We start from the raw sequence: 27,359 nt of genomic DNA on the forward strand, positions 1-27,359 counted from the left end.
ATTGGCCAGCCTTCCCAGAGTGGCATGGAAAAAAAAAAGTTGATGTCCCTTTCTTTCCAGTCTAAATTTAGCTGAGGAGAAACAGCAGGATTTTCTAATCTTCTTTTGGTTTATCATAAAAAATAACATGTAAGCTCTGCTCCGTAGGGAATGCAAAGGATGCGCCACATAAAAAAGACGCGTGAGAAGTTGAAAGCAGGGTTTGAGGCTGTTGATCAACGGATATTCGTGGTTGTTTTTCTCAGGGGTACTAAACAGCTGACATTATATTTTACACATTAGATGCCATAATTATTCAACTGTTCCTATTTCGGTGCTGTAACTCCTTCTCTTTGCAAACAAGCGCAGCACAAAGAGCTCGTCAGGTTTCTGAGGGAAAGCGGAGCGTCGACTCTGCCACTCATTAATGCTGTGGAGGAGCACAGGGCGGTTGCACGTTTGTAATCCGACGGTGCTACAGCAACATTTCTCAACATCTCAGCTTGTTTGGAAGTTGATTTGATCAGCTATCGACGCGCTATTATTATAGCAGACATATGAGACCTAACGCGTAAATGTTTGATTGCTGTTTAATTTAGATTCTTCCAGTGGCAGGTAGAACCATCGGTCTCTGTGTGATTGTGGACATATCGTGGACAGTGTGTGGGATTGGCTGGGCGGCACAAGTTGGAGGGCACCGAGAGGAGTTTGCAGGATTCGCAAATGAGAAGCACACTTCAGAACCAAGGACAGAGCCAAACAGCTGCCCGGCAAACATGCCCAAAGTGAGCATCATCTGGATTCTGTCTGTCTAATGAAGCTCCTGACGATTTCTGTATTTAGTCTATTGTTGCTCGACTTGTGTGAAGAAGACCAGCAAATACATCGAGGAAGATCCTTCCACAAAAGGTATGAAACTGGCCCCTCAATCATTTTATTCTAACCTGTCAGTCTTCGTGTGTTTTGTTTTGTTTTCAACAGTATTTCCCGCCAAATTGTTCTCTTTAAATTATGCATTTCACCCCGAAATTTACTGCCACCAAATTCAACATTATAATCACTCATTAAGAAACCAAATTTCCTAACATTTGTCTTAACTCTACCTGGACACAAGAAAGTATATCTAAGAGCTTTAAGCGTAAAAAGTATGAGTGAAACCCGTCACCGGTTTTAGACGGTCATTTATGGAGCGATATTTATGTAAAGTTGTATCCTGTATGATCTGAAAGAATAAAAATCACCGTTTTGCGCGAAGATGACATAACCTAATAAAATATCTAATAGGATAATTTGTTTTCAGAAAATCCCACTGTTAAGAGCAATTTAGCAAATCTCTTTACAATTTCAAAAACACAAAACTGATTTTAAAACTGATTTTGCTTTGGTACAATCCATAAAACGCTGCTGTCAGTGCGTCAATGAGAGGGATTTCTCTCAAATGTCACAGGACGATTAATCATAGTGGATATCGCACACTCTTTAGATGTATATATACATTTTTTAATGCCAGCAATCAAAAATAAATGCAACCTGTTGTTGTAACCATCATTCTTATTATCACAGTTAGTCTCAAGAGCCTTGATATGTAATCTTACTTTCACACTTAAATATCCAAGTGGTATTTTGGAGCAATGAGATTTCGTTTTTGATAGTTAAACGGGCTGGCAGCCGGATTTCCCTGAGCTACTTTGATCAAATTATGCATCTGATCCATGTTCAAATTCTATCAGCTGGCTGCTGGTCAGCACAGAGGCATCCTAATTCCTTCAGCTGACAAGTCCAGGTGGAGAGATCAACGGAGTCCCTGCTGGAGATTATATAATGATGGAAAACATTAGATGAGTTATGGAGGCTGAAGCTTCTTTTCTCCTTCTATTTTGGGAATTCATAACTTTTAAATAAAGATCTCCTCCTGAACTGCAGTATTTTGAATGAACTGTTTAGTTCTCCAGTTATATGAAGATAGTGACATATAAAAAAATGAGAATATTTTCCTTTTAATCAATGCTTGGATTTTGTTATAACAATGCCCTATTAACATCAGGGAGTAATACTTTAAATTGGCAAATGCTGTGTTTTGGTTCTCATTTCTCAAAAGACTTACTGATCAGCATGTGGTGGATTTGGAAATAAATGAAATATCATGTATACTAAAAGTGTGAGTTGAGAAATTCAAATGAGTTTTATTGTAAATTACTGTATTATAACAATAAGATAGGTGCAGCATTTCTGAATTATATTACATCAAAATAACAAATGGGTTTTTCTCATTTTGTAATCAACTTTAAACCATTTCCCACATAAACAGAACATTTCCTCATTAGTACATGTACATGATTACACTGTACATACCAGTGACCATTACTGCTGGCTCTTATCAACGAGTCAAATACTACACATTAGCTATATTTGGGTAAGGACTGAGGATAATATGGATCATTGTTCTCAAATCATCTTAAAGAAATCTTTTCTGTGCTGGGCAGTAATGCATTAGCTGAAGGTTCAAAGCTGAGAAAAGCAACACTGCTTTTTCTTTTTGAACTTGCCTTTCAGAGGGAATATTTTGAGCAGACAGCTGGAGAGCAAGTGACTCTATTGGCTGGCGGGTGTTGGTGTGGCAGCCGTTTCAAGATAGTTTTAATGATGCTGTCAAGACTTGACAAAAGCTACTCTTGTACTAAGCAAAGACTGTGATTTATCGCTCATGTAGGCTCATAATATGGCTCCTTTAAAAAAGAAAGCCTGTCATATAATTATAGGGAAATATGGGTTTAATAGTTGCAAATCAAGTTTGCATCTCCAGTATTTTTTTTGCAGTTCTTAGAGGCAGACAAAGTTCATCTGGACTTCCAACTTTGGCCTAGCTTGCATAGGTCAGCCTAATTGGCTGCTCCTTATTGCACCATTACTTCACACTGTGACCTAGTGTTTGCAACGGTCTGCTGCAGGAGACAGCATAGAATACGCTTCATGTTTAACTCTTCAAGTTACTTTCTCGTGTTGGTTCTAATAATAGAGCAAATGTGGTGCAGCAATACCACACACCTGTATTTCCTGTTCAGAATCAAAGCAGATCAGAGACATATTCTACATTAAAGCTCATACACTATCTCTCGCACTCCTCTTTGATAAGCACAGGGTAGTGAATTCATCAATGTACCATACGGTCTCCCATCCACAACCTGATGTAAAATTGAACTTGGAAGATATTCAACGTTCATTAACCCCCCCACCCGCCGCCGTTCATCGTTTCCTTCACTGTTTGCTTCTCCCAGGCTGTCACAGAATATCCTTTAGTGTCCCTACAAAACCATGCATATACACCACATGGCCTTATCTGTGTGTAGCTGCAGAGGCTGGTGTTTTTGTAACAAATCCTTGCATCCCCCACTGTGATGATCTTCTGCCTCTGTAAGCATAGGAAGCAGGGCACACTCAGGTTTGATAAAATCACTGTTTCAGAGGGAGGAGTCAAAACTGTTAACGAGATCATGCCGGAGTCCAATTGTTTAATATTATATTATATGTAAAAAACAACAATGTGTAAAAGAAAGGGTAATATCAGCAATAAGCTCCCCAACACTTTTTAAAAAGAAAAGGTAGCAGTGGTCAAACTCTGATGGCAATGTGACACCTCTAGACAATCCAAAACAGACTGATATCCTTTTTCTGTTGCTGAATGCTGCTTGCCGTTACTGTTGATATGCTCTATGATAAATGTGTTGACGAATAACCATAAAAAGGTTTCAAGCTATGACTCATTATAAGAAAATTGTCTTTCTAATTCTACTCAAATCCTGTTTGTTTGTTGGATGAATGTGGCAAAGCACTGCAAGTGAACCTGCCCACTTCCCCTAATCCAGACATCATAACAACTCCTGGTGAGATCCAAACCTGTAACCTTAACATGATAGGAAGCTATATTAGCATACATGTCTCACTGCCCACTTCCCCTGCAGTCCCACCCTTATTTTTCCCCCACAATGTTTCCATGGCAACCCCGGTCATCGAGGAGAACCACAATCTATGTGTGTAAGCTTGGAAAATATGCTTCACTTGAAAGGTGCCTTAAATATCTATAAATGTTTGATGTGGTCACTCCAGGTGGTAAACTCAGATTTTTTTTCACAGTTTTTTTCAGATGATTCTGGAGCAATCATATTTCATGAAGTGATAAAGAAAAACAAACACACAAAATATCAGTTTCACTTTATAAAAGTAAAGTCCCATAATTTATAGTTCGATTTCAGTCTGATGGCATGAGAGCTTGTGTTTAGGTTGTTCTTCTGAGTAACTGATTGAAACAAGCTGAGAAAAGTGTTGAGTTCAGACATGAATCGAAATAAAAGATAAGAACCACCTACGGGAGAAAGTATAAACTGACGTCCTTTAAACTAACATGACTGTTTTGTAACTTTGATCAGACCTGCAGGCAAAATGCTGAATGGTTTGAATGGTACTAATGAAAAATGATGCATATTTTTAAACAAATGGTCATGTTGTGAGTCATGTCTCTTTTATAGAGACATGGATAGATGAGTTGATTGATACTTCATTCATGATAACCTTTCCTTTCATTTGCTTAGAAAATATCAGAGATGCTGTATTCACTGAGAGAAAACTTGAAAGGAAACTGCATCCAGGCTTTGTGAACAACAACCCATCTCTACTTTAACCATCTAAACCCTGTTACCAATCCACCATGCTGCATGCAATGCTGTGCTTCAAATGGCGAGCCAATCCTGTCCATTATTGGCCTGTCCACATGTTCCTGTTGGAGCTGTTAATACCAGGAGTCCTGCCAAGCATCTCCAGATTACCTCCTGCAGCCAAACGGGAGATCATCATGGATGGGGACTTGGTGATTGGAGGCCTGTTCCCTGTGCATGAGAAAGGTGATGGGATGGAGGACTGTGGGAAGATCAATGTTGAGAGAGGGATCCAGAGATTGGAGGCCATGCTGCTGGCACTTGATGAGATTAACTCCAGCGATCGCATCCTTCCAGGACTCCAGCTGGGCGCCCACATCCTGGACACCTGCTCCAAGGACACCTACGCTCTGGAGCAGTCCCTAGATTTTGTTAGGGCCTCCCTCACCAAGGTGCACGATCCAGGCTTCATCTGCCCAGACGGCTCCAGACCCATCCAAAATGAGGTGCCGCTGGCCATCTCGGGGGTTATTGGAGGATCCTACAGTGATGTTTCCATTCAGGTATGTGGGCATAATCATTTGTCTCAGAAGTTCTAGTTTTTATATTGAGAACACAAACACTTGCATGTAGTCTCAGCCATAAAGAAATAATAATAAAACAACCACTGTATTTATTTTCATAAACATCTATTTATCTTAATATCAAACAAGAAAAAAAAAAATTTAGGGGTCATTAGTGTTGTCTACATTTAAGACTAACCTGCAATTAAAATTTAACCCTTTAATAATTGTAGTTATTGATTCCTAATATAGCCTACAGCCTTTGGCTTGGATCTGTTTTTTTAAACTGCTTTGAACTGCATCTGTTATGTCAATTATTAAACAAGTTGAGTTCTCAAAGAGGCTGACCATTAAATGAGCAATATTCTGTAAAAATAAAAATGAATTATTTTAGCTTTGGCATTATTGGTTTTTGCTGAACTCCACAAATTCAAAGGATTACTGAAAACATTTTGAATCTGACTTTTCTCTAAGCTTTTGGTAAAAGTAGAAGACATTTTACCTTGGCAGGCATATAAATCCACCAGGGATGATTTTTTTCAAGCATCAGGATAAAAAAAACAAACAAAACAACAAAAACAAACATCAATCACTTTGTCAACAGCTTAATTTCTTTTTTGTGAAGAAAACAGACCTTTTACACATATCAATGGTTGTCAGAGGTGATGCATCTAAGCATCAACAATGCATTCTCATTGTCCTTATCTTCCATAATCAACATGACATACAAGGTGGTCCTGAGATGTAACTCATGAGAAGAATTTGGTTATAATTTCCATTAACTCCAGATTTTAATACTTTATCATAAAAAAAACACATACACACAAACTGATCTCCTTTTTTTGTGGGGAAGTTGTGTTTTTGGTAAACTATACACAATAAAAGTAATGATAATTAGCATTTCTGCTGTGGCTGTATCCACATGGTTAGTCACAGACTTAATTTTGTTTCAGTTAAAACTTAAACCAGTTGTACCATCAATTTCTTATTTGCATCTGTAACATGTCATATTTATTCTTGTGGCTAGTGGACATTTACTATACTTTACATAGAGTTAAAAGTATCTTTGCCCGGTGGGGTGGTGTTTAGCTTAACTAGCTGAACAACTACCTCTGAGTTCAGAGGTTGCAGTTCTGTGGGGTCAAGGTCCAAGGCCTCAACCTGGGCCCGTTTGCTGCATGTAATTCCCCATCTCTCACCCCCTTTTCCTTCAAGCTACTGTTAGATAAAGGCCACTAGAGTCCAAAGAGCCTTTAAAATATCTTCGACCGAAAAACATATAATAGGTATGTAGATTTCCTTGTTTGATGTGTCTCAGTGTCAGAAACCATGGCTGCAAATTGTTGTAATGTATGTGACATGATGTGTCTGTGTTAAAATTGTTAGTTGCACTTTTATGAAGAGCCCATTGTGCTACCTTTTGTATAAAACGTGCTCTATAAATTTGATTTGATTTGATGATGGCCATTGTGATGCATGAATATAAAAATGTAGTTCTATGCAGACTTTTGAAACATGTTTTTTATAACATGTTGAATTAGCTATTTATATCTAACACCTAACTAGAGAGAGTTGTGTACAAAGCTTTCAGGAAATGATAAAGGATCACCCTTGTCATTCTCTCCTTTCCTCCTCCTTAGTGTCTGTGGCCAAGTAAACACTCATGAGATGTGAAAAGTGAAAGGGTAGTCTGCAGTACTTGGTTTGGCTAATGTGCCAGTAGCATCCTTGTTTGCACTGTAGCTAATGAAGCAGTTCCTCCATAGTTCTCTGGCTGTCATATAGTGCTTGACATGTGTCTGTGTACATATCCGTGAGCTGTTGCACTTCATTTAACTTATCTTCCCATCAGCGCCTTTATTGTTAATGTAATGAGAATTTAACAATCATAGGCTGGTTGTAGTTGGCTCTGTCTTTTTAAAAAGAGAACTACAACTGTAGGTACTTGCATCTTGGTCTTAGATCTGTTACATCCCTAGTATCCTCAAATATGAGGAGACATCTGTTTGATGTTGATCTTTTAATTTTGGCTAATTCAAGAAACAGGCTATGCTTTTATTTAATGTACTTCTCCTTTCCCAACAAAAAGCAAGGAATGATGGAGATACTGATTCTTGAAAAAGTTAGGACTGAAGGTAGAATGTGATCTGTTTTTGGATAAGGTGTTGTGTGAGTCTGTAGAGATTCATGTTTTATCTCTGCATGTTAAAGCTGAATGAGGAATCTGACAGACAGATTGAGGATATCCACCACCATGTTATGACTGTCTATAGCCTCCATTATTTCACACAGGGCTTTCTCTCTCAGAAAGAAGTGAATACTACAGATCCTCCTCTCTTGTATTGTTGATGATGTTTTGACAAAAGACCAGCATGTTTTTTTTTCTGCATGGCTCTCTATGAATGAATCTATAGCAACCACACAGCTTAAAAAAGAAAAGACTCATAAAGAAACTCATTGCTTTTGTGTGTGTTTTTCTTTCATTTGAATACATACCTCTTCTGTCACTAACAGTGTTTTTGTTAGTGCTTTCACATCCTGAACACTAAAATGAATCAAGCTTTGAACACAGCTAAAAGCCCATGGTGGGAATTTTTTGAGAGGTCACTGGTTTACACAGTCCCCATTTATCCCAGGAAAGCACTTTGTGGTGATGACGATCATTATAAAAGTGAGGAGGACAAGTGCCAGGAACTGTCCTGGGGAACTTTGAGAGAAGCGGCTTTTCCCATCTGTGGGGAGCATCTCTTCTGGTTGGCAGGGATGTGTCCACCTGCATGTGGAGGACAGACTGATGCTGCATGTGACAGGGCCAACGATGAGATGTGGCAAAGACGGCGGGAGAGGAGCCAGTTTCTCATCAGCCTCAAAGGATTTCTGTATAATTAGCCCAGCAATGTACTGGAAGCTCATCATTGTCTTACTCATTCTTGTGTATTCTGTTGCTCTTGTTAGGGCTTCTCACTGCTAAAGCTCTTGAAAATAACTTTTATTGCCATCTGGGATGTCAGCTATATAACCAAGCATGCATAATGACTCAGCTTTAGCAGCCTACACATTTTACAGCAACGAGTTTAACCTGGCATTATAATAAAATAATTTAAACAAGAACAATAAAATAACTTTGAACTGTTCCCACATGCTTCCTAGACAAATAACAGGAAGATGAGATTTCTAACGCCAAATACACAAGGTGTCTGCCTCAGAAGCTAGACAATAAAAAGCTGTTTTTAGCTTAGAGTGATAATCATAACCTTGTACTTGAAATGAATCAACTTTAACCACAAATATTCAAAGGCACCAATACACATATTATTTAAAAATTTGTAGCATTAAAAACAAAAAATAACTATAAATCCTTCAATCTTGATAGTTAGTTTGACCATACTAGTGCAACTTCAATACTCCACTTTTTATTAAGACACATTAAGAAAAGAAAAAAAAATACACAAAGGGATACTGCAATATCCATTTAGTTTAGTAGCTGAACCCTGCCACTGCTGAAACTGCTCCAAAGACCCTTAATAATTTGAGCTTGTAACATTTGCCCTACTATATATTTGATCTTTAATATTTTTAGTTTGCACTGGCTTATTAGCTCTGTTGTTGCCTGATGCAGCAGGCAGGAGAGGGATCTGTTTTTATTGTGTTTCTGTCCTCACAGAATTAGTCAGATGGAGAAAAAGCCTGCTTTGGTGTTAACTTCAAAAGGCCTTGTTTATTATGTGATGCTTTCCTCGAAAATGTTATATGGTGCATTTGGAGAACACATCCCCGCTCTCTAATTAGCATGTCAGAATGTCATTCAGTATCAGGGAAAACACTGTAATGACTGGAAGGTTGTTTGGAGTCACACAGTTAATAATACTGCTGCCTTATCACTGTCTGGATGTAAATCACTTTATCTTGTCTGCCTTAGACAGAGTATCACAGGTCAGTCTTTACTCAGAGCTTGTAGTTGGCATTTAGAATGTAGTACTCAGGAGTGTAACGCTGCTTTTCAGTCTCAATCACAATAAAAATGACCAGACATATCGTTTTATTTTTAATAAGTGCTACAGGCTTAAAGTGATATCTTAAAGCCCTCAGCTAGGAGGCTGATTAAGCTCAGATGTATCCCTGCACTTGAGAATTGACTGAAGGTTGCTCTTATATTTTTCTTCTTCTTCTTTTTCAAGTGTTATTTCAAAATCAAATCAAATCAAATCAAATTTTAGACCACTTTTCATACCAAAGAGCAGCACAAAGCGCTTTACACAATAACAAAGATTAAATATCAAATTAAAATAATTTAAACATAAAAAGGCTTCACATACTCAAACATATAACTTAACCAAATTAAAAACACACACCTTATCATTCATTATCTCTCATGCACTCATACAGATCACGAAAGGCCCCCACCCACCCACCAATTCCATTTTACATAAACAAACTCCAACCCTACGATCAGGCTTGATGCTGCTGTAAGGAAGTAATATCTTGGTGATCTGTCCAAATGAATCATTCACATGCTTGCATGACAGTTGGAAAAAAAAACATACATTAGTCTTTTTCTAGCAGTTATTGTAAACCCCTAGTAATTCATCTTTAAAAACAAACCAGTGGCTGATCTGTCTCTTAAAAGTGATGTGTGCAGAGGAAGTGACTTGTAGCTACATGGCACTTGGAGACCAATTAGATAAAATGTCAATAAAGTTTTGTGACACATTGTGATAACATGCAAGGTGGGTGCTTGCTGGCTTAGACTAATGAGAATGAAGAATGTTGTTGACATGACACCAGTGTGTGCAGTGGGAAAAAAAAAGAAGGTTACCCAGGCAACCAAAGCATGGAATCTGGACCACTGGCCAAATGAGTATCCAAAGGATAAAACAGGGGCTTTTCTGTGTGTAGTTTGCATGTTCTTCCTGTGTATGTGTGGGCTCTCTACAGGTTCTCTGGCTTTCACCCACATCTCAAAGACTTGCATGTTATTTAAATTCTTTCTAGGAGTAAATGGTTGCTTGTCTCTTTGTGTTACCCCTGCGATGGACTGGAAATCTGTCCAGCTTCCCTGTGACCCTAAATTGGACAAAGTGGTATAGAAAATAAAGAAATGAATATATAAGAGAAACCGAGACAAACTGTAAGACACAAGACACACTACAATTGTTATTCCAAAAATAAAAAACATAAAAATGCAATAGGTAAAATTCAAATAAAAAAACAAATAGGTAAATACTTGCACATTTCATAAATCTAAATTAAAATATATGATAAAGAGAATATAAAATAATAAAAGCAAACCATTTTCACTATTTCTTGAAGCAGCAGCATCTCTCAAAAAAGTTGGGACTGGAGCAACAAAAGACTGAAAAAGTAAAGCAAAGAAATGCAAGAGGGCGATATTATAGGAAGTGAGGAAAAGAAAGCAGGAACATGACAGAGCAAGAAATAAAAGAAGGGTCAACTGTCGAGGCAAAAAGTTACTCTGTCAAGGATGAGGAGTCTGGTTCTGAAGTGAAAAATGATAAGTTTATTGAACACAGAATTAGAATACAAAGAATAGAAAGAGTAGAATTGCAATTCGAGAGACTGTTCAGAGGTCTGACAGCACAGAGATCTGAAGAGAATCTGATAAGAAACACACAGGCAACATCTTTTAAGCAGAATGATCACGTCACAGCACATCATATATCTTGTAAGATAAAAACAAAGAGACTGTCTGTTCCTCACACAGGATTAGACACTTCAGCAAACCTAATGAGCTTTTGCATTTACTGAGCACATAAACAACCCCATTGACATTAAGGCAGGATGCCCTGCTGGGTCATCCTGAAGGTATCTGGCTAGTATCAGATAAGTCACACAGGTCAGTGTGAACTGCTCTAAGGAAATACATCAACTTTAAGATAGCAACAGGCTACTCAGCATTAAGCTCTGTTACCAAGAACTTAAACAATCTGTTTACCTTGAGAGTGATCAGCATAGCACAATATTAAAGGGGATATATGAAATTTCCACAACACAACACTGGACTGACTTTTACTGGCTGGAGAGATCTCAGAGCAGAGGAAGCAGGACAGATGCCAAAGTAATCTTTGTTAGGCGGCGCCAAAGTGTAAAAGTCTGCCAAAGTTCATCATCAAAAGTTATTGCACACTACAGCTCCCCAACTTTTTTTTGAATTGCAACTGCAACACAAAAAAAGAGATGTGGAAAATGAAATCTGCAGTGTGGAGGGCAGATAAATAATTAGTATAATATAATTAGCCTAATTATTTAAAAAAAAAATACTAGAACTGAACCTGTTTTAAACAGAACAACTTTATCAAGGCTTTTTGTGTTGACAAAATTGCCAGAAATGTTTTCTTTTTGTTGTAAATAAACATAGATTTCTTATTAACTATGCACAATCAAAACAGTATTATAACCAATAAGAAAAAATGTCTATAAAGAAGTTTCTTCAGGCTGAGATTAAGGAGGTTTAGCTGTGGTGACATTGTCACTGGGTGAGTGCTGAGTAACACGTGCCCTTTTGCACATGCACAGAAAGGTCAAGTGTGTAGTTGTTACTGTCCGATGAATGCTTGGCCATGCCTTCACAGCAGTCAGGATAAATTCCAATGAACATATATATATATATATATATATATATATATATATATATATATATATATATATATATATATATATATATATATATATATTCTTCAGAACTGTACTGTCCTTGTGTTTGTGTGTGGGTTGTGCTGACTTGTTAGCAACCTTTTTTATTTACAGCACTTTGAGATGAAAAGTTTCATATAAATAAAGATTGATAGAGATTGGCTGGTTACAGGTGCAAACCTCTGCAAGGGTCTCACTTTAGCATCCATGTGTATTCACTGCCCTGTGCATTGATGTGATATAAAAGCTACTTAGACTTTCACAACAAAGCCATACTTTCAGTTCTTTAAATCAAAAAGGCCTGAACAAAAATTTGACCACAAATATTAGCTATGTCATACTCCCTGATTAATAATTGCAATGTGAACAAATCCTTTTAACAGTGATGTTTTACCAAGAGTAAACTTGTGATGATTAAAGACTGCCTTCAGTAAAGTTCAAAATCTTCTGGACTTCAGCATCTTTTATGGACAATGTTAGCTAACTGTTATGCTAACTAGCTGCATTGTCTCCAAATGTAATGTATAGGATTTAATAATAATAATACTTTATTAGTCTCACAGTGGAGAAATTCTTTCTCTGCATTTAACTCATCCTAGTTGCTAGGAGCAGTGGGTTGCCAGATTCCAGTGCCTGGGGAGCAGTTGGGGGTTAAGGGCCTTGCTCAAGGACCCACAGTGATTTTTACCTTGGTTGCTAGCCCAGGGACTTGAACCCAGGTTCTCCAAACCCAAGCCCACCTCTGTAACCACTACTCCCATGCAAGACAGTACCAAGCCTCCTATTTTAACACCCAATACATGCAAAATTTCCAGCTAGATTATGTTCATCTCAGTAGCAAGTTTATTATCTTTGGTTCTGGTTAATCCTTATCCACTAAACAACAGATTGAGCTCACATTTTGCAAATATATGTCTGTTTCAAATTTAGGACTACAGCACATATCACATCACTGTATTTCATTCCTTATTTAAAAACAGGTATAGATTTTTAAAAAATGCAGAGGTGTGCTGCTTAATTATCAAAGTTGATCTATTTTCTAATCAGGAAAAAGTCTTGAGTTTAAAAAGAGACAGTGGAAATACCTAAGAAAGACAAGGTCATATTCAGTGGGTTTGCCTTGACTAGGTCCAAGTGAATGAGCACAAAAAAATGCATATTTAGAAAACCATCTGTGTGTTTGATGTTGCACGGTCAATTAAATTGCACCATTGTTCTGCTGTTGCAGCTGCCTCTACAGTTGGGTAACATGATTTAGCCTTGATACGTCTTTCTCTCTGAGAATACACAGATGCTTGGATCAAGGTTAAGACCACTTCATTCATTAAAAGAATGTAAACCTGCTTTTGCTTTTGGCTAAAATCATGGAATTCAAAAGAACTGATTTAAGATCTTCAGGTTGTTTCACATGCGCTTCTTCATCAGCCTGTTTGAACTGCCTTTTTTGTGAAATGTATAATCTACCAGATTAATTTGATTACTAATCAGTATGTTTATTTAAATAGGCTAAGTTTTGCCTCAAAAGTTAAAAACTGTGTGCATGTGTTAAAAACCGTGTTTTAGGCATCTGTTTTGCATTCAACGCTTTCCAGTCAATTTCACAACTGAAGTCAGGAGCAGCATCCTTTACATTTCCCCTCTGTTGTTTTTCTGGATCTTTGGTTTGTCCCCAGATTTTCACACATCAAAAAATTGTCAGTCTAAATGTCATTGACTTTATCCACTGTAGGGCTCAACTTGACACAGTCCTTTGGGACATATGATGGACTTTCCATGTTGAAAAGAAATAACAGACCCATGAGTAAGAGACTGGTAATGGCCCAGTTTATAGCTTTCTTTTCTGTTTCTGTAGGAACACTGGCCTGGAATCTCATAATACTTTGTTATGAATATTTTTTACACTAATATTAACATAGAAGTATTGGTACAAATATATGTTCAACTGGCACAAAGCAAAGCTGCTCTTACATTCCTTTGCCTTATGGGTTTTCTTCTCCTCAGTAATGTCAAATATGCTTCTGGGACAAACTTAACCACATAAATGGTAAAAGATGCCGCAACACAACACATTACCAACTGCATGAAGTTTAGGCTTATCTGTGCATGGGTTTTTCTTTTCATGTTATATCTCTATTGTTGCTGTAAGAAAGAAAAGGCAACCGGGCTTTTAAAAAGGACCCTTGTGAATATTTTACTTTAGATGAAAACTGCAGACAAAAAATAGCTGTGCAAACCAAAACTCTTGTGAAATCAGTCTTTGACATTTAAATAAGCTCATTTTAAATTCTGCAATACATTATAAATTCATAAAATATGTCAAAATATTCATTGTGTTTACATTTTATTGACAAGTTGCCCAATTAAATGGTTCGGACAAAAGATCACAGAAAATAATTATGATGAATATCAGTCTTAGGTAATCATTTACATATTGATCAAAAGAAAGGACATCAGTGAGGGCAAACAAATTAATAATCAAAGAAAAACTTTTGTCAGACAGACTGCTTAAGTTACACATTCTTATTCTGCATATGCTAATGGCGGCACTGTTCGCAAAAGCATGTGCTCTGTTAATGCAAAGAGACTGCCTGGACAAAAGGAACACTGGAGGGATGGAGAAATACATAAGCTGTGTTTCACTAATGAACCTTCTAATTAATAGAACCAAATAATGCCTGAACTTAATAGTGTTGTGCCATAATTAAAAAATATCTAGAACATAATCTACAATTTAAATAAAGTAATTCATTTCATTATGTATTTTTTTCATAATAATTTTTGAGTACAGCATTTAATACCCATATATTTGCAGTCTCATTACAACAAGGCACTCCTCATAGGGTGTCAATATCCTTTAGTTTTGCATTTGTATAGATTACTTTATGTAGTTAGTATAAATGTATGTTTAAGAAGTTAAAATTCTAATTAAATCTCTATAAAGAGATACTGTGTAAACATCCCTCCACCATGAAGTATTTTTAAATCACTGAGGTCAGAGAGGTCTCATTTGGGACATATGGATGTTAGATCAGGATATTATGAATCACATCTAATTGAAGCCTGAAGTAATTTTCTTTTCTTTTCTGCATCAATGATTAAAGCAAGCTAAAGGGGTTTGAGCGTTTGGGTGATCACTAGGGATGAGTTCAGGCTGGGGTAGCATTTACAATTGTGGTGAGTCTATATAATAATTAATACCAGTAAAAATGTTGACAAAGCTTCTTGGAAACTGTGCAAGTGCAGTGGTAGGGTTTAACTATTAAAATAAATCCAAAACGTAGGTTTTTGGGAGCTCATGCAGTGAGACTGAATTTACCTGAGCTGGTACTGTGGGTGTTATCTGACTGAGAGAATAAGAGGGAAATGAACAGACGGTTACTGTCACACACTCCAGTGCTGTCTTGAAAGGTGTGCTGTCAGGCTTTTCCAAGAATCTATTGATGAAGGCGAACTGTCTGTCTGAAAAGCCCTGCAAGAGGAAACTACCTTATTACCATGCAAGTGTGACTGACTGACTTAGAAAAGCTGCTATGTTAGCTTGCTGCATAAATACTGTTTATATCTCAGGAAACATGAATTCAGTCAGTGGATGTTAGCAGACTTCCCCATGCATTTTAAACAGATCCCATCTCTCTGTGTGTAATTTAATGAGACCTCTTATCCTATATTTGTTTTAAAAAAAAAAGAGAGAACACTGCCGGCTGTGGTTCAATTGTCAAAATAAATGATATTTACTCAGTTTTCCCCCTCAAGAGCTTGTTGTATGCTTGTGTTTTCTGCCGCTTCTTGTATGTGGACTATTTGAAAGTTTAAGCACATCACAACTTGCAGATCAGGGCTAATGTCTGTAATTTCTTGGGTCAAACAGCATGTTTGTTGTACAGTATGGTGCAAAGTCTTGAGCCACTCCTCTTTTTTTTCATTTTCACTTCACCATTTAACACTGACCTAAAAATAGTTCTGACATAAAAAAAAGCCTCTAACTCAAGAGTTGTGTTTAGAGAAAAATTCATTTTCTCTTCAGAGCCTGGACCTGAACATTATTAAGGCAGTGTGGGATCCTCTTGACAGAGAATGAAAAAAGAAAAGGCAGCCAAAATTCAAAGAAAAGCTTTAGAAAGTCTTTCAAGAAGCCTGGAAAAATATTCCTGATGGCTACTTTAGGAAATAACATAATAGCTTGTCTTTGCTGATGAACAAAGGTGGTTATGACAAAATGAGCATCTACGTGATCTTGAGATCTGGGTTACAGATAGATGATAAAGTAGAGGACCCACTAACTGACCCGCACTGTTTGCTGTATAAGGTTTGCTAAGTAAAATATTCAGTGACTACATGCAGAAAAAAGTGATTCTGGCATAAATATAATATAATGTGATTTACAGTATAACAGAACAGATTTTTAACTCACTTTAAGCTCTTGTGGGCTGGAATGAGTGAGCTAGAAGAGAAAATAGTGCTTAGTGCGAGTGTTGAAGCTTCCAATTAGATCCATAGGGATGCCATTGTTTGGAAAGCCTCCAGGCGTACAATCATAGGAGGGAGGAGGCAGTCTTTTTTAAGCCTTGGGTATTCACTAATCACCACTATGTCTCATGAGGAATCCAGCAGGATGACAAGTTTCTACTGCTTTTCTGTCACCGTTCCATAATGCAGCGTGAGAATATAATTGCCATAGTTTAATATATTGACTGTGATTATTTCAGCAGGCTGGTATTCAGATGCCATGCGAAGGTAAATATCATCAATCACTTTTTGTAAACACAACAATACCAGAAACCATTTGCACACCAAAATCAATATATTTGTTTGTGTAGGTATGCAACCAAAGGAAAACTAAACTAAACTGAATTCTTATGGTGAAGAGCTTTTGTGGCACGACTGCTGCTGATGATTTAGATTACTAAAAAGTTTGGGATAGAGGGACATTAGATTGTTTCTGATTCTATTGCCAGACAGTATCTCATCTTTGCTCTTATCGATTCAACTTCACCTGCAGATCAAATGGATATTGACGTGTTAAAGGCAAAAATGCTGAACAGATATTTTAAATCTATAATTACAGCACACTGATGAAATTGTGAAATTTAAAGACAGTGAGAAATGTATCAGATTTACACTTTCTGACTGTACTTATATAGTTGTTTAAACCACAAAAATGAGGTGACACCTGTAGTCTAGTTCATGTGATGTGCCTCATGCTTTTCATGCCACCTATCAAGTGTACCTCTCTAATCTGCAGTTTGTTTAAGCAGTAAAGTTCCTATTTTGCTCTCTGCCTCATGTCGGCTGCTACTCCCATTGCCAGTCCTGCCCCTAAACATTGCACAGCCATTCCATTCAGCCCCTTCACCACCCCATCATCCAGTAGGCTCATGGACAGAAATGTATTCATCAAACTTAGAAAACATGTGTGCAAGGAGTGATGTCATCTTTTTTATTCTTTACTCTAGCTGCATCCAAGCCAGTTTAGCATTCAGACTTTTTTTCTGAGCTCTGTTCAGATTGTGGTATGTTGTCTTGCTAAAACAAGCAAAATCAACCCTGGAAACAATGGCACCTGGATGAAAGCATTTGTGAATGAAAGCCTACCACCATAGTTCAGTATAGATGCTGACAGCTGCCATGTACACCAAAACACATCATGGCACCAAAGATTCAACTTTTGACCTGAAGCCATAATTACTTTAAACTTACATCCTTGAACCCATCCCAAGTCTTTTTCTTAATTTTTCCTTTAAACAGAATTCAAGTTTTTTTCTTTAAATGTGTCTTAATTACAGTATGAAAGCGTGTATGGGGATAAGTGAAGGGAATGATGCAACCAGAGAAAGTTGCTCTGTGACTGAGAACCTGTAGTAGACACATAACAAGTGAATGATTTTGCAAGATAGATTTGACTTTATAATTTATCTGATTATTTACAGTTGGATCACTCTTCACAGCGGCCGCCTTTAGCCACTCCAGTTTCTGATCGGTGCAGTTTTATGCTGCCAGATCTTTCCACTCAGTCCAGTAATCAGTGTGTGCTGCACCACTCAGAGTTTCAGAATCAACATTCCTGTAGAATGTAATCATGGAAATAAAATAACTAATTTGGTTTTCTTAGTTGCTCTTCTGCCATGTGCAGCAGCAGCCGCAACTTTATCTATAATGCACTTCATAAACAACAAAGTTGATCAAAATGCTACAATGTGCAAAATAATAAAATCAATAAAAATAAATAGCGAATTAAGTACTTCAAAACTTTAAATGTAGTTAAATAACATAAGATAATTAAAATCAAATAAAATCAGATCACAATTTCAACAAATGCCTTTTAAGAAGATTTAAAGACAGATTTAAAGGAGGACTGTCTAATGTAGAAAGACAGCTTTTTCCACAGTTTAGGTGCTACCACTGCAGAGGCCTTGCCCCCTCTGAGCTTCCGACTAACAGTTAAAACATTTATATTTATATCAAGCAAGAGCACAAGGAGTAGTCTTCATGGAAGCTGAAACTAAATGCCCTGACAATTTTATTAAACTTAGGATTATTAAGAGATTTTGTGCCATGTGAAGTATGCCCCTCAGCTATGGAAAGATTCAGCCTTAAATGTCACACTTGAGAAGAAATCCTGGATCTTTTTTCTTTTTTTTTTTAATCTACTTTATCTGTTTCAAAGTTAAACCAGACATGACACAACTTTTCCGTTCATGTACCGACTTTTCAAAAAATGTTTTTATGGCATTATATTCAAAACTTGTGTAATGTAATGTAATGTTTTTTCTAAAAGTTTCTCAGTTATAAGATATATGTTTTAAAAGTAACATCATTTTGCTTTTCTCCAGGTGGCCAACCTCCTGCGTTTGTTCCAGATCCCTCAGATTAGCTATGCCTCCACTAGTGCAAAGCTCAGTGATAAGACTCGCTATGACTACTTTGCCCGCACTGTGCCCCCTGACTTCTACCAGGCCAAGGCCATGGCTGAGATTCTGCGTTACTTCAACTGGACCTATGTCTCAACAGTAGCATCTGAGGGGGACTACGGTGAGACGGGCATAGATGCCTTCCAGCAGGAGGCCCGCACTCGCCAAATCTGCATTGCCACTTCAGCTAAAGTGAGCCGCTCCATGAACCGTCAGGGCTATGACAATGTGATCCGCTCCCTGCAGCAGAAGTCCAACGCCAAGGTGGTCATCCTGTTCACCCGCAGTGAGGATGCCCGTGAGCTGCTTGTGGCTGCTGCTCGAATGAATGTTAGCCTCATCTGGGTGGCCAGTGACGGATGGGGAGCACAGGAGAGTGTGGTGAGGGGCAGCGAGACTGCAGCAGAAGGGGCCTTTACCATTGAACTAGCATCCTACCCAATCAGAGAGTTTGAAGACTACTTCACCAAGCTGAACCCATACACCAACATGAGGAACCCATGGTTCAAAGAGTTCTGGGAGCACCGGTTTGGCTGCAGCCTTCAAGAGCCCGGCTGCAGTGAGCACAGCTTACGAGATGGAACTTTTGAGCAGGAGTCAAAGATCATGTTTGTGGTAAATGCTGTGTATGCCATGGCGTATGCTCTGCACAACATGAGGCAAGCAGTATGCTCCAACACTTCTAAGGTCTGTGATGCAATGAAACCAGGTAATGGCAAAAGATTCTACAAGGAGTTCATCTTAAAGACCAAGTTTGAAGGTAAGCAAAGCAATGAGAGCAAACGCAGACACAAAATGTTTTATTCCAACTAAGGACATCTAAAAAATTGAGCTATGACTAAAGAAACAGGTGGAATTAAGATTTATTTCACTGTAAATTCTAAAAATGTAAAACAAATTGGGATTGCATGACATAGGGTAAAGACCTCATGTAGTTTCCTCTGTACAGCTGAAAAAAAGCTTTGCAATTATTTAATTGGCAAAAAAATCATCCACAATTGAGCAGGAAATCAGTGGGAGGACAACCTATCTGGGACATACTATATATATTGCTTATTTCATTATGACTCTTCTTTTTGACTCTTCTTTAGTCAAAAGAAAATAACAGACAGCACAAAGAAAATAATGATTAAAGCACAAGTAAAATGCAAAATTTTAATCTAGATGGCCTTCATCCCGTGGTCATTAAACATTTAACGCAAGAAAACAGTCCAAAACTCATCAACAATATTAAATGCAACACACATAGCAAAAGTGTATGAAAAAAATACGATACAACTTAAAATAAACACTTATCATCACACTCATGCATTGGCTGGAAAGGTACAAAATATTTGAGATGGTTTTAAATGTTTATTTCAGTGAGCAGGACCACCAGACTTTGATCTAATTTAGTGAGAAGACTGATACCTGATGACCCGAGAGTCCGGATCAGGCTCTAGACAGTGAACAGTGTGGGGATGCATGTCATTAAGTGCTTTATAGACTATATTGTGAACTGGGAACTAATTAAGTGGCTTTGAATGGGAGTAAAATATTAGTGGGTTCAAACTCTTGCTGCATTCTGAATAAGCTGGAGTCATCCTACTGAGTATGTAGAAAAAACTGCTAATAGTGTTACAGTAATCTTAGATGCTTGAGATGAATGTATCAGACAATTATTGAGAGTTTGTCTGAGGTGGGAATCCTTTCATTTCTAAGACTGAACAGAGGAACAGCTGTGTGTCTTCTGCATTTGCATGTTTGGGGATGATTCTTTATATTAGCTTGGGGCAAATGCTCACATATAGATAAACTAAAATCATGAGGATATATTTTTAAGTGTCAGGAATGTAAATGAAATATAGTTTTGTGCCCTCTAATTACTCATTTACTACTTTTAATTATTTAATTTTTTATGATATACCACAAATTTGCAATAAATGAACATACCCATGAATGCTGGGAAATTACTTCAAGCATTTCTGTATTTTTGCTTCCCACCAGCTCCTTTCAGACCTGCTGACACGGAGAGCATGGTGCGTTTTGACTCTGTTGGTGACAGCATCAGCCGCTACAACATATTTCATTACCACAAAGAAGAGGGGAAGTACATCTATAGGAAAGTTGGCTACTGGGACCAGATACTGACCCTGAACAACTCCCTGGTAGCCTGGCGTGGCCATATTCCTCCGACCTCACAGTGTAGCGATCCCTGCAGGAAGAATGAGATAAAGAGCATGCAGCCAGGAGATGTGTGCTGCTGGATTTGCATTCCCTGTCAGCCCTACCAGTACCTGCAGGATGAGTTTACTTGTGCTGACTGTAGCTTTGGTCAGTGGCCTCTGGCTAACTTGACTGGCTGCTTTGATCTGCCTGAAGAGTACATTCGCTGGGAGGATGCATGGGCTATTGGGCCTGTTACTATCTCCTGTCTTGGTATACTTTGCACCCTTTCTGTAGTGGCCTTGTTCTTTAAACACAATGAAACACCTGTGGTTAAAGCAAGTGGACGTGAGCTCTCCTACATCCTCTTGCTGGGAGTCCTGATGTGCTACAGCATAACCTTCATCTACATCGCCAAACCTTCCACTGCCGTTTGCACACTGCGCCGACTAGGCCTGGGAACCTCATTCGCTGTGTGCTACTCAGCCCTGCTAACCAAGACCAACCGCATCGCTCGGATCTTCAGTGGGGTGAAGGATGGCGCTCAGAGGCCCCGCTTCATCAGCCCAGCCTCTCAAGTAGCAATATGTGGTGCTCTGATCTCCTGCCAGCTGCTGGTGGCTGTTATCTGGCTGCTGGTGGAGGTGCCAGGGGTTCGGAAGGAGGTGAGCCCAGAGAGGAGAGACGTGGTTACCCTGAAGTGCAACAGCAGGGACACCAGCATGCTTGTGTCCCTCACCTACAACTGCATCCTCATCATCCTCTGCACTGTCTATGCTTTCAAGACAAGAAAGTGCCCTGAGAACTTCAATGAGGCCAAGTTCATTGGGTTTACCATGTACACCACCTGCATCATCTGGCTTGCCTTCCAGCCCATCTTCTATGTTACTGCCAGTGACTACAGGGTAACTATGCATGGACTTTTTTTTTATTTATTTTTTTTAGTCACACTTTATTTATTCAGAAACCTCTGTAGCCCACAATTGTGAAATAATCTAAACAAAGTCCGTAAATGAGTGCTACTTGTGTGTGTATCTTTTACCCGTGTATTCCATTTGATCTCCTTCAACCAAACTCATGAAAGGTTTTCTTTTTATGTGGGCTGAAGGATCTTTCAAGACAAGAACAAAGACTCTGAAGACAGATCAGGACTGAAAACACTGACAGAAATAATTAATGACAGTCAACTTGATTCATCCAATCACAGCATTTTTTAATGTTTAATGACACAACTTGGTTGAAAATAGTTGATTTCTGATCAGACTAAAGCGGTGACCTTGTACAGTGAACTCACACTTGCTTAACTGTAAGCAGGGATGGTGAATGCTCTGTGCTTTGTGGTACCTCCGCCATACTAGTCACTGGAGATATGACATATATGTCGCTAAAGGCTAAATTTAGTTTGAATCATACAAATAGCAATGAATAAATTAGTTGCATATGCCTTCTGAAATTGCTTGCATTGTAATATCACAGCAGGAAATCAAATGGATTTTTTTCTCTGTTGGTGCATATTATTTTTCTCCATGCAGTCAGTGTGAATTAAAAAATTTATACAAAACCTAGGCATAAACCTGACGTATCATGTAAGGTAAAAGCTAGAACCAAAGGCAGACTCAAGGCTTCTGCCACAGCATTTCGGTCAAGGTGTGCATCAAGGCCTTTGCTGTTCAAACAGATGAGGGATGGGGGTGTGTAGATCACACAAGCTTCATGTCATCCTGAGGTTCCTCAGGCTTTTTGCATCTGTGGTGATCTCCCTGTGCTGAAATCATGAACTAAAATTTTCCTTTACTGATGCTCAGTGAGATTTCAGAGATGAACTAAACACTGTGGAAGAGTGTTGGAGATCCAGTACAGAGATGAATGAAAAAGTTGGAATGAATAGAAATATTCTAAACAACGAGTAACACGGTCATATCTGTGACAAATATATATACATAAATAAAATACAAAGATGTTCAATAAAACTTTTCAGAAAAGGTGTTAAATTAGTAAAAGGTCTAACACCCATTCTGTTGCCAATTACAGAATTTAAACAGTGTTTTAGCACATCCAGTTAGAGTTAGTACTTTCCAATTATTTGTGTACAATGTTAAGAGCAAATTAATGTTAGAGGAATATTTTTAAATGGTGAGGAGTTCCAGGCTGCAGCTTATAAGCCTGGATCCCCTCACCAGTCAGTTTAGAACTGAAGAAGCCTTTTGGATGAGAGATGAAATGTTTTCAAGAGAAAAAAAGAAGTCCAGTTGCCTTTGATTCAAGCTTTTAAGATTACCATGATTACCTAGATGAATGAGAATTTACACCAACATATTGACTTGCGTTTTAGTTATAGAAATATCAGTATCATATAAGACATGGTTAGAGTTAGAGAACTATACATTGCCATGGACTAACACAATGTGATGCTCATTGGTTGCAGTTACTGTCATGTCATGTGACATAACCCAACAAAACACCTGCCTGCCTAAACGTTGACCTCTCTGAACATTTAAGCTTGAATCAAGAAACTACTACATATTTCACATGCAGACAAACACTTTGAACAATTTCTGCTGAGGAAAAGTCTGCTGGTGCTCACAAGTTGTGTTCAAAGTTAAAATAAGACTTCTGTGCCGTCCTTTTGTTAGGGACTGTGCTTTGTAATGATTTTTCACTTCATGCTGTGGTTCTGAAAATAGAAGTTCTTGGACTGCAAGGGTAACCAGTGGGGTGGGAAGAAATGGAGCTTAGGAAGATGACCCCAGCAGTCAGCTCACATTAGGAGCTGAAATATGACTAACAAGGCCCTGACTTTCCAGGAGAGCCAGCTGTGCTTATCGCATATCCTTCTTCTAGCCCTCATATTCATGCACATGCAAATTCACAATTAGAATTGCCAACATAAATAATTGAAAGCCTAACACACATTTATAATTGAAAATGGAAATATAGCTAATAATGCAAGAATAATAACTATGACTCACAAAGAGACATCATAAATTTCTATTTTGATACAGGCGCAGCATCAACTATTCTCTTTTCAAATGTAGTATTTATTAGATACAGTTCATTTAACTGTATCTAAAATCTGATTTGAACTAATTTGAGTTTTCTGCATACAAACCAATTCTATTTGTCATTTTCTTAAATGTTAATTACCACAATTTCTGGCAACCGATTAAATGATTAACATATATATTACTACACATGGTTTATGCTGTGTGTATTTGAGACTCTGGACATATTTTTTAAAACACTGTAAAGAAAAGAAAGAGGAAATTAACAAATTGCTTGGGATAACAACAAAAGAGACAAGAGGGAAGTCTACCAATTGGATGAAGGTCTGAGAGTAACAAGAGCAGGAAATAAATAAAAAATTGTGAGTGTACTGGTTTGATCAAAGGCTGTAGAGTGTGTGTATGTGAGGAGTGGGACCAGGTGGCCTCTGAACAAACTTCAACAGTCTTTTTGAAGGCATAATGATAAATCTCGAACCCAGATGGACACCATTATATCACACTCTCTCTTTTTACAGGTGCAGACCACTACCATGTGTATTTCTGTAAGTCTGAGTGGGTCGGTGGTTCTTGGCTGTCTTTTTGCCCCCAAAATCCACATCATCCTGTTTCAGCCCCAGAAAAATGTGGCCACCCTCAGAGTCACAACCAACCGCTTCAGTGCCACAGTCTCAACTTCTGCCTCCGCTCCCAGTTCCAGCTACTCAAAAGGTACGGACACACACTACTCTTTATCTTCTACTGAATGCTGCATCTAATAAATAAAAGTCTAAAAGTGTTATGATGCTATGCAACATTTAAATATAAAATGCAGTGTTTTCCAAATCATTTCAATAAAGTTGGGACAGGAAAAAAAGCAAAAACAAAACAATTGAAAAAGTTGTGCAATGATAAGATAGAAATTCAGGTCAAACGTTTCACAGCTGATTCTGTTTATTTGGCAACAGGTGAGTGACTCGATGAGGTATAAAGCATCCAGGAGAGGACAAATTTTTCAGAGGTAAAGATGGGGAGGGGTTCAATATATTGTGTGGGTGAAGGGTTAAAAGTTTTAAAGTAATGTTGGCAAGTTAATATTGTAAATAATTTGGGGATTATGTTTTTGCTACTACATAAGAATTCTGATAATCCAGCAAAATTTTAGTCGACTGCAAACTGCAGTAGAAAATGACTACATGCCAAGGCTCAAAAACCAGCGTGCTAATGCATCTACAAATTTAAGACATGCTTGAATGTACATAGTTCTGCTACTTTCTCTTGGTATGAATATGAGGAGCATTATTACACTGGAGTGGGTATCTTAAACATTTGTGAAAGCATCATTAATACTCAGCCAAATTTTCAGAGAAGGCTTTGCTTGTTTCAGCAAGACAATGCCAAACCTTCTGCACACATGACAACTGTATGGTTGAACTAATAGAAACTACATACATATTGACTCTACTGTCTGCAGTCAAGACCAGTCGCAGAGTGAAAACATTTGGTGCCTCATGAAACTAAAAATATTACAAAGCTGATACCAACAACAACAACAGAAAAAAAAATTGTTTGCTCTGAAAAGTGGATCACACCAGTTTCCTTCATTAACTGAAATTTAGAATTTCTCTTCTGGGATTAGTAAAGTATTGGTAACCCGTCAAGGTCTTGAAATACTGAAGCCAAGGGGAAACTACAAATGTGAAAAGAGGAGTCAAGTATCCACCTGTAAAAACATCTAAAACTTATCTATTAAATGTTTAGTCAAATAGTAATTGGGGTCAGTCAGCAGAACTTTAAGCTGTACAGGGTTTTAGTGGATTTGTTACATTTGTTTTGACTCAAGAAAACTCCCTGTGTTTCTCTGGGAGGGAAGTCATATGGGCTTTTAGTCGCCTTCAAATTTCCTTGCAAATAACTGATAGAAATAAATAAATAAATGTAACATATAGTTGAGAAGATGTTCTTATTGGATGTGAAACATAAGTCAAGTTTTACTTGGTAGTAAAGTAACTTTTTACTATTATTGCTGTTCAAATTATTTCCACTTATTGAATTTCATTTGGTGCTGAAAAGTGGAAATGTCTTGGCTAAAACAATAAACAACCAAATATCTATAACGAACCGAAGTATTTGTGCTATTTACTTCTCTTGAGCCAGAAGAGCTCACATATTAACCTTTAAATTGTTAGTCTGAAAGCACAAGTGCTTCATATTTTGGTTGAATTGTCTAACTGTACTCTCCTAATGTTGCTGATTGCCTATAAAAACTTAAAATATAACTTAGTGATTATGCGATGAGACTAACAAAATGGGGCTTACTTTACCTCAGTTGCCTCTTATTTCACTTTGATATTAGTGTTAGCTAAGCAGCTTAATGTAAATGTCTCTTTTCTTGGACCCAGGTGATGTAAGAAGGGACATTTTGCTGTTGCCACAGAAGCTACACTACAACATAAAGCACTACATTGCAGTTCATCCTCACACTGAAAAAATAAAGAATTACTGTCAATAAAATGTACTTAAAATGGTTGCTTTTAAAGTTTTGTTAAATCACACAAACTTTACTTTTTATTCCTATTTGGATCTATATTTTAAAGCTTGGAATGGTCATCGTGCAGCACCTCATTGTTCTCACTGTTTTTATCTCTGCTCCGCAGTCTTGTTTCCTATCAGTAAAATAAACTCATGCCTGGCTAACCTCATTGCTCCTATTCTCTCAGGATCAGCCTCCAACTATGTGCCAACAGTTTGTAACGGCCGCGAGGTGGTGGACTCTACAACATCGTCTTTGTGAAAAAAAAAAAAAAAAAAAAAAATCCTTTCTAAGCACAAGAGACCTTCCCATCATTATTCATCCGTCCCTGGAAACCCTTGTTCCATCTCACATATTGCAGAGAGATAACTGCGAGAGGAGACTGACAGCGGCAAGAGTAACTCCAACTGTGAAAGCTAAATGATGTTCCTGCATCGAGCAGTTTGTATCAACTGTAAAGCCTTTTTGTATAGATTAAAAATGCTGTGATCTTCTTGGTTTACAGATAGATGTGATTAAATGCACCGTGCCTTGTCCTCAAGAGTCTTGTTGTCAAATGGGTGGTTGTGAAGCAATAGTGTATTACAAAAGGCTATTCTTATCTTGTACCAACAGTGCTGTGAATATATCCAGATGTTTTAGATATTGACAAAAAAAAAAGTGAGAAAAAGATGTGCTTTGAAATAAATTTAGTCCTTCTGTTAAATGTGTGATTAATCATAGTGAATGATAAAAACTAGGCAACTAGACAATATACAGGACATGTGTTTATGTAGACTGATATCAAAGTGTGTTTTCTTGTAATTTATGTAAATAAGATGTTTTTTTAATATTAAAAGACTGAATTCCACAGTGTACGATTTTGCAGTTTTCTGTCTGGTTTGATTTTTCTTTTTAAAACATGAGGGAAAAACAACTTGACAAACTACACTGTTCAGTTATTAGGTTTT

At 37.8% G+C, this 27,359-nt stretch overlaps 1 protein-coding gene across 2 annotated transcripts; it reads left to right on the forward strand.

Annotated features, from left to right (window-relative positions):
* On the forward strand, window positions 1-27,259 carry grm2b (glutamate receptor, metabotropic 2b). Of its 2 annotated transcripts, XM_041981479.1 has the most exons (7): window positions 1-888; window positions 4,566-5,191; window positions 18,673-19,510; window positions 20,737-21,800; window positions 24,416-24,608; window positions 24,845-24,897; window positions 26,597-26,668. In XM_041981479.1, exons 2-6 carry the CDS (start codon window positions 4,682-4,684, stop codon window positions 24,850-24,852), a joined length of 2,613 nt encoding a protein of 870 aa, XP_041837413.1. In that variant the 5' UTR covers window positions 1-888; window positions 4,566-4,681; the 3' UTR covers window positions 24,853-24,897; window positions 26,597-26,668. The 2 variants fall into 2 exon arrangements, with proteins under 2 accessions (XP_041837413.1, XP_041837412.1); XM_041981478.1 differs by lacking the exon at window positions 24,845-24,897 and having other exon boundaries at window positions 2-888; window positions 26,597-27,259.
* Window positions 27,260-27,359: the final 100 nt, after the last annotated feature.

This window comes from Melanotaenia boesemani, chromosome 3 (genome assembly GCF_017639745.1).
Source record: "Melanotaenia boesemani isolate fMelBoe1 chromosome 3, fMelBoe1.pri, whole genome shotgun sequence".
In the NCBI taxonomy this organism is placed as follows: Eukaryota; Metazoa; Chordata; class Actinopteri; order Atheriniformes; family Melanotaeniidae; genus Melanotaenia; species Melanotaenia boesemani.